The sequence below is a fragment of the Lissotriton helveticus genome, chromosome 10, assembly GCF_964261635.1.
Source record: "Lissotriton helveticus chromosome 10, aLisHel1.1, whole genome shotgun sequence".
NCBI classification, from domain to species: Eukaryota; Metazoa; Chordata; class Amphibia; order Caudata; family Salamandridae; genus Lissotriton; species Lissotriton helveticus.
The window spans coordinates 448,634,901-448,647,961 of NC_136071.1; the positions used below are offsets into that span (position 1 = coordinate 448,634,901).

General features: G+C 50.7%; 1 protein-coding gene across 1 annotated transcript in view; it reads right to left on the reverse strand.

The window, feature by feature from the left end:
• LOC144784276 (uncharacterized) overlaps positions 1-13,061 on the reverse strand; it is a 401,825-nt gene that overhangs the window by 160,781 nt on the left and 227,983 nt on the right. The window contains exon 3 of the mRNA XM_078662945.1: positions 9,055-9,142. Coding sequence (XP_078519071.1) covers positions 9,055-9,142 — 88 coding nt within the window. The remainder of the gene's footprint in view (positions 1-9,054; positions 9,143-13,061) is intronic.

Below are 13,061 nucleotides of genomic sequence, written 5' to 3' on the forward strand. Positions count from 1 at the left end.
ATAGACTCATAGTGCCATTAGCAGACTGAAATCATAGTAATCCTTTATGGGATCCTCTCTGTTTCTCGGCACACATCTATGCTAATCATAGAGGCGCTTTACAACGTTAACTGCTATGGCACAGTGGGCCACCCAGAGGGACTGAGCTACATGGAAGCTGTTGTATGAGAGCTTTAGACTGACGGCTCGGACTGATCATACTACTAGGCCATTCAACTTCTGCACTTGGGCCGTAGAAATACAGGGTGCACCCCACAAAAACAGAATGCAGACATAGCTAAATGCCACAACTTGCTGCTGGAGCAGACCTACTTGCAACTACATTGTGGACTCCGACGCACCCTATTTGCCTTGTTATGGTTCCTGGTATGACTGAAACTAGGGTGCTCCTAACGCCAATGGGGTGGTCTTCCTACCCTGTAAAAACAAATGTTTTTTCGTTTGTCCATTGTGCAGTCGCAAGAGAACGTTTTACAACCGCTATTGACCAGTCCAAGACACCTGCCTTGGTTTCCATAGCAATGTGAATGTGAACTTCACAGAGAGGGACTGCTGGTGTTCTGTAGCATCGCCGTGCACTTAGACCAGGCAATCAATCTAGCCAGTGCTGATGGGAGGGTGCAGAGCAGGTGCCCACTGCCAACATAACAACTAAGGTTCTCCACCTCGCATGGGCTTTAATTTGAGGTATTACTTCACACAATAATCTGTCGGCTCACAGACTGTTTGAGGGTCAAACCTCAACTGTCCATAATTACATTCCGCGCCTTATTTTCAGAGCACGTGACACTGGGTGCCCAGCCTCTCGCGCGTGCAACATCTACCAGACAGCAGTCTCCTGCTCACTCTGCCAGGACAAGAAAGTCCTGTCGATCAGGGTAAATAAATGACAGGATGAATGGTAAATCCAGCGTCTTTCCTGTGTAAACGCTTATATATCTCACGTATTCTGTATCATGTCATCCACCAATCTGTTTTATGGAAAATATTCAATGCACTCTTTGGTAAGCAAGCTTTGTGTGCATTTTTTTAATGTAAAGGTTTCAATGCTTCCTCTCAGCTCTGCATGACTTTCTCCATCTACATAAGTTAGAGGTTTTGCCATGTCAAGTGTGGCCAAGTCATCACATCGCTTATCACATACTCTGGGGAAAACTTGTCATTTCTTTATTAGTAGAGACTCATCTAATTTAGAGACTCTCTTGTAAGGGCAGAGGTTTGGCGCGTTGAGCGCTGTGAAGCTTTATTATTCTTTTAAAAAACCTTGTTTTGTTGGCCTCTCTGCTGCTGAGTGCTAGCAGCCTTAATTCCATTTCTCCCGCTGACTACAAGCGGTGAGTGGCACTTTTGTTGTTTTTAACCTCCTACCCCACCCCGCCCTCTTGACTCCTCCCACCCCGGCGTCATTACCTATTTAGACGGGCCTCATGCGTCTGCGCAGCGGACGTGCTCAGCGGGCGCGACGGAGGCGCGACGGAGGCGCGACGGAGGCGCGCCGGAGTCGCACCAGAGTCAAGCCCGTCTGCGCCCGTCCGCGCCAGGACGGGCACAGGGCTCAGTCCCGATGCCCCAAACGGTGTCACGTACTCCCGATCTGCTTTACTACGGCTGCGGGGACCCCCTTGTACTTCTCACCTTGTATTTAATTGTCACAATGCTCCAACCTCTTGTCCCTCTTGTAATATTTTACTGGACTCCTGTCCCTCGCGATTAGACTCTATGTCTTCCTCCTTTTGGAACCCTGCCCTCCCGTGCAGTTCTCCCCCTCCCAAATTATCCAACTCCGGCCCCTTTTTCAAATTTATTAGCAGTAACTGTCGTTCTCTCGTAAAACATAAAAGAGACATTTTCGATCTTTTACAGTCTGTTAGTCCAGCTGCCATGTTTCTGACGGAAACATGGCTAAATGATAGCTCTGGCCCTGACATCGCCATGGCTCTCCCCAATGATTACACCTATGTTGGGCGAAACCGGCTTCTTAAAGAGGGTGGGGGAATTGCCATCATTTTTAGGAGAGAATTCTCCTGTAAATGGGAAGACCTTGAGTTCCCCAATTGTGAAGCTGGTCTATTTAAGCTATCACTTACCCCACATTTCACTCTGACCGGCACATTGATCTACCGCCCCCCTGGCGCAGCGAGTATCTGGGCTTCCTCCCTCCCAGATCTTGTTGCTCCACTTTTGGCCCAATCCAATAATTTTATGGTCATTGGAGACCTTAACATTCATTTCAACTCTGCTTCGTGTGCCATTTCCACACGTCTTTTACAGGATCTGGCAGCTTTAGATCTTCAGCTCCACAACTCTGACCCTACTCATAAGGCCGGCAACCTTTTAGATCCCATCATTTCCAACCTTTCGACCATTTCGTATCAATCCTCATTACAGGTCCCCTGGTCGGATCATTTTATTGTAAATTTCTCTATCGAAATGGCCTCTTCTAACCCCCTCATGCCCACTCATCCCCTTAAAGACAGCAGGAATTGGAAACGCCTAGATGCAGACAAACTCAATCTGTGTCTTTCTAATTCCAAGCCCCCCCTGTCTATGAACCTGTCTACAGAGGAACTTCCTTCTATCAAACGCTGGTTGACTAATGCTTTGGACTCTTGTCTCCCTATGCAAAAGAACAAACGACATATTCTTCATCCACCGGCTCCCTGGTTTACTGACGCTCTCCGCCTAGAGAAATCTAAATGCAAAAAACTGGAGCGCATATGGCGCTCCAATTATGATGTAGGTCAGAAAGCAGAATATAAGGCCGCTCTTAAAGTCTACCATACGTCATGTGATAGTGCGAGAGCTTCCTTTGCAAACACTACGCTTCTTACAGCACAGAATAGACCCCAGGCTCTGTTCAAAATCGTGAAGGAGCTGTCAGGGGCTTCTGCTGCACCCAAGGCCCCCATTCTTGACACCCTCCAGTGTGAAGCTTTGGCCAACTTCTTCGTCGAAAAGATCGAGAAGATCTATGATACTTTCGACTCCTCTCCCGGTGTGTCCACTCATGTTGTCTTATCTGTAGATACCCCCCCAGTTGCTACGTCCTTCTGTAGTACCCCCATGCCTCCCAAACTTCTTGCCTGGGATCCCATTTCCCTTCCGCTTTTAAAAAAGTATTTACAGGATATAAAATCTGGGTCTCCGCTCGACCCTATGCCCCCTCAAATCTTGAGTTTTTTGGATCCCTCCCTACTCCTTATTATTTTGAAAGTCTTGAACGCCTCCCTTTCTGAAGCGATCGTGCCCGACGAATGGAAGCACGCTATGGTGGTCCCACTATTAAAAAAGACCAACTTAGACCCTAACAACCCCTCTAACTTCCGCCCCATTTCGTTGCTTTCATGTTTCTCTAAAATTTTGGAGAAACATGTCAACTCTCTGCTTAATCTTCACGTGGAGTCCTCTAACTTTCTTCATGGTTCACAATCCGGGTTCAGGTCTGGCTTCTCGACTGAGACCACTCTCCTTGGTGTGTCGGAATCCATCAGACAGAAAGTGGACAACGGGGAGACGGTGGCACTCATTTTGCTTGACTTGAGTGCCGCATTCGACACCGTCTCCCATTCCATCTTGTTGTCCACCCTGAGAGAGGTGGGTGTCGATGGTGCTGCCCTGGCCTGGATCTCTAACTTTTTATCTAATCGCACGTTTCAAGTCTTTTCTTCTACTTCCATCTCTTCTATCTTTCCCTCTAAGCACGGTGTCCCTCAGGGATCTATTCTTAGTCCTCTCTTTTTCAATTTATATGTGAGACCCCTTGCTTTTTTGGCGGAACAGGCAGGTCTCTCTATTTACTCTTATGCTGATGACACTCAAGTCATCTATTCTCTCTCCACCAATAAACATCTCCCTTTCTCTTCTCTCCAAACTGGACTAAAGCAGATTGCGGCATGGATGTTGGAGCATAAACTAAAACTAAACGGGGAGAAAACAGAACTGCTCCTGTTTGGCTCCGACACCTCGCTCTGGGGCCCACATCATTGGCCACCGGAGATGGGCCCGCCTCCCATTCCAACTTCGTCTGCCCGCAACCTCGGGGTCCTCCTGGACAATCAATTGTCTTTCAGGCAGCATGTCGTGAAAGTCTCTGCCACCTGTACTACCATCATCAGGTGGCTTAGGAAAATTTCATGGATGCTGCCGGCTGACACCTTGAAATCTGTAGTCCAGGCTCTTGTCATCTCACGCCTGGACTACGGCAACATCTTACTTCTAGGTGCCTGTAAGGAGGTCACTAAGAAGTACCAGGTAGTACAAAATATGGCGGTCCGCCTGATTTGCAATCTACCCGCCAGATCCTCAGCCTCTTCCCACCTGCGTAACCTACATTGGCTACGGATTGAGAGCAGGGTTAAATTCAAGGCGTTATGTTTTATACATAAAATCCTGACAGGAAAAGCCCCGCCCTATCTATCTGTTTTGGTGCAGCAATATCTTCCACCTCGTACACTTAGGTCCTCCACCCAGAATAAGCTCAGGATCCCACGCATCAAGAGAGCAAAAATGGGTGGTCGCTCTTTTGCTCTGCTGGCGCCCTCTCTTTGGAACTCTCTACCCCCCTCTTTACGTTCTGAAATGTGCCTCCTTACCTTCCGTAAGGGAATCAAAACCTGGCTTTTTAATTTGTAAGTTCGCTGATCTCCTTCCCTTCTCATCTTTAATATTGTTTCACACCTATAGCGCCGGGAAACCTACGGGTAGCTGTGCGCTCAAGAAATTCAATAATAATAATAATAAAATAATAATATCTTTTGTGCCTTGTTAGTGGCCAAGAGGAGGGACACAGGGAGAGAAAATCGCAGCTGACAGGAAGATATTGACCAGTAACTTCTAATGTATGGATCTGCTCATCTGGACCCTTGAAACCCTTATAAAAGGCCCCAGGAAGGGACAAGCAGAATACTTACATGTTTTTTTATTCACCCTTGAATACTGAGCGTCCATATCATGTACAATGCCTTGTGTTGAAATCCTAGCTTTCCTCAAATACCGCCAGCTTTTGACGTGATTAGGGGTAGGTCACTCAGTAACCCCAAAGTATCTGGACACTCACTAGCTGAGCAGAAAGGGTCCATTCTAATCTGCAAGCTCATAGCATCATCAGACTTAAGAATGACCTATCAGGTTGAGAAAAGACACAAAGCATACTAAGCGCTCTAGATATTTTACAGGCATATATACTGTTAAACAAAAGGCAGCTGCATACAATGAATGTGGACACTTCATCCAGAGGTGATATCATAGGCTCCAATAAATGTGAAAATAACTGGGGCCCTGTATACAAGAGAAACTTGCCAATAACAAGGAAAATAATAAACTGGAAAAACAATCAAGGCCCATCACATTAAATATATATATAGGCAATAAAATCTAGAGTGTGAATAATGCAAATGCAAGTGAGTTAAGACACATATACAATGTGACTTATGTTCTTATTATTACGTTTTTTATTCGTCTTTTTTTATATATAGAAAAAGGTTTTCATTTCTGTTAGAAACGGGGTAGCGTGGTGCGGGGCGGGTAGGCAAAACCAGGAGCATTGTGTAAAGCATCTGGCAGCACACACTCACAGCCGACACACTAGGCACAGTACAAAGGAGACTCCACACCAGGTTGTGTAAAACTCGTCTTTGTATTAGGAAAACACATTATAGCCGTAACCTCAGGCACATATAACACCGTGCCAACTGTCACCAGGTAGCAATTCACAGGGGGATTATATACAGGGTAGTGCCAATCGGGCCGCTGCCAGGACCAGCTCAGAATAAACAGTAGTTGCAAACTCACCTGCAATAGGGTGTAACGGCCAGTAGCTACTGGCAAGGTCATGCACGTAGCATAAATCTGCTAGGCATAACCATGCAGCATGAACCTCATTCGCCTGAAAACATTAACAGCATGAAGGCATCCTCATTAGCATAAGTCCCATTCGATTAGACCAACATAAAGGCAACATTAGGCATAGGCTAAATCACATTACCGCGAGGCATAAAAGTGGAACCAGCCATGAACTTGGAACATCACATTAAGTCTGCACCTGAGGCATGATCACACGCATTAGGCATCCTTGTGGGCATAAACATTAGGAGACCAGATTAGCAGTGGTGTAGCCCTAGAACATCCTGGCATACACAGACATTATCAAATAAATTATGCAAGTCAGCAGGGCGAACATGGTAGCACTTACACATCATATCCTGACGTTAAGGCATCCTCAGGGGCATATATCACCCCCTGCATTAGGCGTAATCCCATTAGCATCGGCATAAAGGTGAAGCATCATAACATTAGCATTAGGCCAAATTGCATGAGGCATAACAATAGGCATCAGAGCACATTATTCACTAAAAACAGGCAGAAAACATATGAGCATGGAGGCATAACCATATTCGCATAAATCACTACAGGCATATACCAAGTAGGCCTTAGGCATAGAACCTTATGCAGGGCACCAGTAAGCAGGAAACACATTAGAGCCTCATACCAGCAATGAATCAGGTGAGGCAACAGGCCTCGCAAGAAGATCCACAGCGTGCCCCAAACGGAGGCACAACCCTCAGAAACTGGCTCAAATGCAATATGTCTCGCAGAGTCAGGGCTGACTGCAAAGGCAGCAGAAGTAAAAGTGCACACAGCGCTGGGGCCTCTCACTCCTCTCTCCCTTCTCCTGGGCAGTAAAATGCCCCCCAATACGTTGCAACTGCCTGCGCACTCGCAGGGCAGCTGGGAATCAGACCCAAAACAGCACTGGCACTACAAGTGCCGGGGAAACCCAACTTGGACTCCCAAAACACCAATTGCCCATTAGGTGCTGCTGCCCACTGTCCGGCGGGGCAGCTGGGTACCGTACAGTCAATGCCGGCACAGTTGGTGCCCCTCTCTGGGACTCTAACATTACGAATGTCCCCAACAGGTGGCAGCTGCCCGCTGGTAGAGGGGGCAGCCTAAGTCAGCACGGGAACCGGGGGCGGGCACCGTTAATGTGCCCTGACACCCCCCCAACCACGGGATGACTGAGCCCCACTCACCGGGCTCCTCTTGTGGATTCGGCTCTACCCCGGGGCGGCAATTGGTGAGAGGTATGGTGGCAGGCCTACGGGCTGGTGGAATCAGGTAGGACCCCACTCACCGGCAGTCCTGGGTCCCGCTTTGCTTCTCCCGATTCCCGACTGCAGCACACCGGGGCTCCCTCTTCACCACGGGAGCCCCACCCGGAAGGATGGCACGTCTTCCGTCTGCTCTGCCCGCGGCTTTCTCATTGCCACCAGACTGCCTCCGGTACCGGTTGCTACTCGCGGGGCTCTCCTCAGCACACGAGAGCCTCGCCTGGCGCCTTCCTTCACCCGGGCCACCCCTTGTGGGGCCCGGGACTTCTGGCTTGCCTCTTGGGGAGACGGGGTAGGCTCCGGTCCTCCTGTGCACCCGCACTTCCTCTTCGGTGGGCCGGGACTTCTGCAAGGTACTCCTTCCGGCCCTGCCCACAGTCAGGCAGAGGTGCCTGGCTTCCTGGTCGGCCCAGCACTAATTCTCCGTGGCTGATGGCGGTGATTCATTGCAATTTAGAAGTGCGGGGTGAGCACCCGTCTCTCTTAACACCACAGCGGGGTGGGCACCCGCTTCTCTTCTGCACACAGGGAGGATCCCCACGCCGGTGGTCCCCTCGGGGGCCACACAGCAGCGGGCTGGGCACCCGCTCGCAATTCAGGGATGCAGGACTGCAAAATGGGGGGTAGGCTCCCGCTTAGTTAAAGCATCCAACAAGTGGCACACACGCGGGGTAGGCACCCGCTTAATTCAGATAACCAATAGTGCGCATACATGCTGGGTGGGTACCCACGAAAGGCAAGACACAGGGGGAATCCCACACACCAGGATTCCTTCAGGCCACGTGGATTCCCCCGCAGCACGCTGCTGGACAGCAGCTCCTCTTCTCGTCCTGCAAACGGGCTGGCTGGAAAGGTCCTGGGTAGAATATAGCGCTCCAGAGACAACAAGATAGCGCCTCTATTCTCCTGGGGCACAGAGGTGCCAACAGCAGGTGAAATCGAATTGTAGCACTCACGTAGCGCTAGATGGCTCGCAGTTCTAGGGTCCCACACGAAAAGGTAGCGCCCATGCTCCTCACCTCCTTGGAGTGCAAGCAGACAGATGATAGTGCTCATGATGCTCTAGGGCAGCAGAGCAGGCAGGCAAGGCAAGACCAGCAGACAGTGGGCACTCATCAGAACAGGACAGCAGCTCCTAGAAGCAATCATCGCCTATAAAATGTCACTCCTCCTGACATAGTGGTCTTCACTCCAGCAAAGGCTCTCACTGGCCCTGTGGACAGCAGAGGGGTACAGATTGGCTCAGGGGCCAGCACACAGGCCCTTGCGGCGGTACCTCCTGGCAGAGTGTCCCCTCTCAATCAAGTCCACTTTCAGTCTGAGCACATGGAGGCACAGCCCTCCTATATATACCCCCCTCACCCCATCTACCAGAAAGGGTCAGAACCTTCCAGAAGGCTCCTGGCAGTTCCAGTCCCAACTGTCACTGTGGGGGAGGTGTAGGGCACCCTGTCACTTCGAACACTAGACCGCCAACCCACCACAGGCAGGCGGCACAAAGTACGCAGCAATGGCGTCCATTTTAAAAGTGACATTTCCTTCACTGGTGAAAATAAACCTCTGCACACCATTGCACAGCATTCAATCATGCACATACAGCAAAAAGGTTAGGGGAAAAGGAGAAAAAGTTCGGGATGACCCTGCAAGCACGGCCAAGTCCAACAATTTTTCAAAATTTATATGAATATATTGTTGTTCTTTTGTATAATAAAGATTTTTTTACCTTAATACAGTACTTTTTGCAAGGGCCCAAATACACAGTGAATACATAAATATTTGCATATGTACTACATCAATCAATCTTATCACTTCTTTTTTACTTTTGCATCACATCATTAAGTGAACCAATGAATGCTCTTAATAAACAGCGCTCAATGCTAATGATATCACAGGCTTTTCCATAGCCGGGGGCATGTGGGCCTATTGGTGCTGCTTTTCCTCTTACCATTGGCCCTCGCGACGTCTTCTGGGCCTAGCCTGATGTCTTGATCTCATGTACAGTTCAGATTCAACTGTCTCTTGCACGGCTTGCTCTGAAAATTCATAAAGGGACACATCAGATTCAGCATAGGTTCCTACCTAGAGCATGTAACAGATAAAATGTAATTAATCTATTGTGGTTATTTTTGTTTTTTAATTCAAATATCCTAGGATTAAACAAGCCTTCATCATTATCACAGCAAATCAACAAAATTTGAGGGTGAGCTGGAGACTGTGTTTTAAAAATAAAAATAATAGAATGCTGAATGCATTGTGTTAAGGTCATCCTCTTGCAAAAGTGAGACAATATTCAAAGTATGCTACTTAGAAGCATGTCCCTGGGAAAAGTATAGTTACAAAAGCCACTGAAGGGGGGTATCTAGAAGCCTAAACAAAGATCTATGGCTACCTGCAACTCAAAGATGAATAAAAGGAGGACAATATCACCACTATCTTTCATTGATGATGATTTCTGTATACAGTTAGAATGTTTGTACACTTGCTACAACCTAGCTTATGATTTGTTAAGCGATTAGGTGCCCTGGTATTTACTCCATACAAAATGCTCAATGAATAAAAATCATACAAGAGGGTGGCGTGGCTAGCGACTGTGGAAAATGGCCGCAGCCTAGGGGAGCTCCGAATCCCGCCGACACAACCCCTGAAAAGCCTGGCATAAATCCTGACCTCTAAGCAACAAGGTGCATCGCAACAGAAAGTCGGCGCGCCCCGCAGGAGCCGATCGAGACCAAGAGGCGGAGTCGTGGCCTAGCCCCTGCGGAGGAACTAGGAGCTACAGCAGGCTCCGAGGCCGCACGCAGCGGCGACACATGCGGCATAAAATCTAAGGAGACACCGGATCGGAGAAGCAGCTCATTATGGCGGATTTAAAAAGGGGATCGAGACACTCCCCACGTGAGACTATCGGCGCGGTTTTAAAAAAAGGGATGGGAACTGCCATGGATCCGTGTCTATGCCCCGACGAAGCGATCCGATTATACGGAGTGAAGGTAGGCGAGCCGCGATAGCCTGAGACCCCTGGGGCCTCGAGAAATCCGAAGAGGGAATGGTGCAGCGAGGAGCGCCGACAAAAGTGGGGCTGACTCCCAACAGAGAGGCCTGACGATCCACAGTGGAGGCAGAAGATGGATGATGACCCAGGGGGTGGAGAGAGGGCACGAGACACAGACCAAGAGGCAAGGCAATGTGGCAGAAAGAAGCCCCCAGCCCATATGTGGAGGACAGAGGGCTCTAGATGCAATTGAAGGTGGCATACAGTAAAGAAGCTCCTGACACCAGAATAAGGAAACGCGCAATGGCAAGTTTTAGCACCCGAAGAATGGACTGAAGTGTCTTGGGCGAGATAGACGCCGCAACCAGACCATCATTCACAAGGCAGATGTGCTCTACACCACACCGCTCCATGAGTGCCAGGGGATCAAGAACGGTACAAAGTCACCGCATTGAAAAATATACTGTTACAAAGGACCAACAAGGGGGACCTAACATGGCAGACAATGCCGCAAAAAGTCAGCAGCAAGAACCACCGCAGGAGGTTACTCTCAAGGACGTAATGGCTACCCTGCAACAAATGCAGACCTCCATAGGCTCAATCTCCAGTGAGGTAACTCTACTTAGGGCAGATTTTTCCAAGATGGGCTCAAGAGTGACGGAAGACCCTATCAACAGACACTGCAACTCTGCAGAAGCAAGTGCGCCAACTGGAGCTCGCACAAAAACAGCTAACGGAGAAACTCGATGATCAAGAAGGGCGCTCTCGGCGCAATAACGTGCGCCTAGCTGGTGTTCCTGAAACTGTCAAGGGTCCAGTTCTAGACCTGTTTGTTGAGGAGCTGGTACAGACGCAACTCTGCCCTCGTGGACTCTCTAAATTCTTCTCGGTGGAAAGGGCTCACAGAGTACCAGGCGGACGTCCCAAGACGGGAGCCCCCCCTCGGCCTATCCTGGCAAGAATATTCAATTCAAGACAGGGATGCAATCCTACAAGTGACCAGGACTGGCCCACCTCTTCGAATAGGCAATAACGTAGTGTCCCTATACCCGGATGGAGACCAGCGAAGGGGAGCCACAGACAAAGAATAAGATGGCAGAGACGATCCTCACAGGAAGCCTCTGGCGGACAAGAGGGCGAAACTTCAGATCACCATGAAAAGACAAGAAACGGAAGTGATGTGGAGTGAAATCGAGGCCAGCACTGTCCGGGACTGCAAAGCGCGATTGAAATATCAGTGATGCATGGGTTCACAGCCACCCCCCCCATACTATGACAGGACCTGAAGCGGCTTGCAGTTATGATGCTGAAGAATCAACAGGATCTGGCCGTGTCCAGCCAACTGGGTGAATACAAGACCACGGCCCCGGAGGAGGGTCCACACCCAGACATGCACAGCACCTCGGCAGGTTGCACTAAGGATAACTTTTCGGGGACAATGGTGGGGCAGGAACAGACTCTTCCTCCCCTTCACACTAGTACACAGTTATGGGACTAAAGCACTCTGCTGAGTTGGGGTGACGGGTAGTTTTAAATCCTCTGGGCAGGGAAGAAGGGAGGGGGGTGGAGGGATGGGATCAGGTTATGAATGGTTTTTCGGTTGGGGCCGTAGCCCCCTTTTATGTTGTTCTAACACAGATGTTTGTGAAGCAAGACATAACAGGCTATAGCAGAGGAGCCAAGGAGGGGCGGCCCACTTCAGATCACAATGCCGGACATGACCCAGGGGGATAGAGACTCAGGTACACATACCCACAGCGCCCAGAGACAGAGGTTGCAGTTGTCAATAGTCTCCTGGAATGTGAATGGGTTAAGGGACAAAATTAAACAGGAACTGGTGCTACAGTACCTGAAGCGGAAGAATGTGGCAGTAATATTGCTCCAAGAGGGGGGTGGCTTGAGGCGTCAAGATGGCGGTGGCACTCTAAGAGTGCTCCGGACCCCCTCCGTCATCCGCCTTGCATCAGCCCACTAATACTGGCCATCAACGTCCCAGAGTTTCAGGGACGACTCCTGCATCCTGCCTGCTTCGCCCTGACCCCTCGAGGGGCCTGCCTGGTGCCCGTGCTGCCCGTACTGCCCTCTGCTCCGGGCGGCCTTCCTTCAGCAAGATGGCAGCCCCGGCGCTGCCCGCTCCGGAGGCCTGATCCCTCGGCCAGACGCTCCGGCTGCCCCCTTCCCGCCCTGCTCACCTGTGCTCCTCTGCGGGCAGCGGATTGTACTGGAGGCGGAGGGCCGAGCTGCCGCCCGGACCCGCGCGGTGGTCTCCCGCTCTGGTGCCCGTGGATTTTGAGGGCTTGCTCTCAGGCGCATCGATGGAGCTCGTGGAGTGGAGCGGCGCCTGAGGTTCCCCCGGCGGAGGTGGTGACCGGAGGGGGTTGCTGCCGGGTGGCGCCGGGTGTGGCACTTTCCCCTTGCCACGCCGCTTCTGTTCCTGCTGGCGGCCTGAGAGGGCAAGTCCAGGCCTGGACGCCCACTGAAGTGGTTGGCTGCCGGGCCCTGGGTGCTGTGCCTGCCAAAGTGGCTGGAGAGATGCCTGGAGTGGGAGGCGGCCTGCGCTGAGATGCGGAGGAGGTGAGGAGGTGGGGGTTTGCTGTGTGGTCCCCCTCTCCCCCCGCACCCTTCGGTGGCCGTGTTGGGCCACGGAGATGACGACATCGTGACTGGGGGGGCGGAGGGCCTGTGCACTGTGGTGTAAGTGGGCCAATCGGGCCGGTCCTGAAGCCTGGACTTGTCCTGCTACCTAGTTGGCCCCATTGAATCTCCGTATGCGTCCCCCGCTGAGGCGCCCTTCCCCCCTGACCAGCTGTGGATGTTGCGCCCTCAGCCATTTTGGGGGACGAGGCGTGGAAAAGCACTGGGGGACCTGCAACAGCGACAGGGAGGCTGGCCGTCTCATTTTTAACTCTCTCCTAGTGCAATGGAGGCAGGTAGCTGCGGATGGTAGGCCCTGCAGTGAA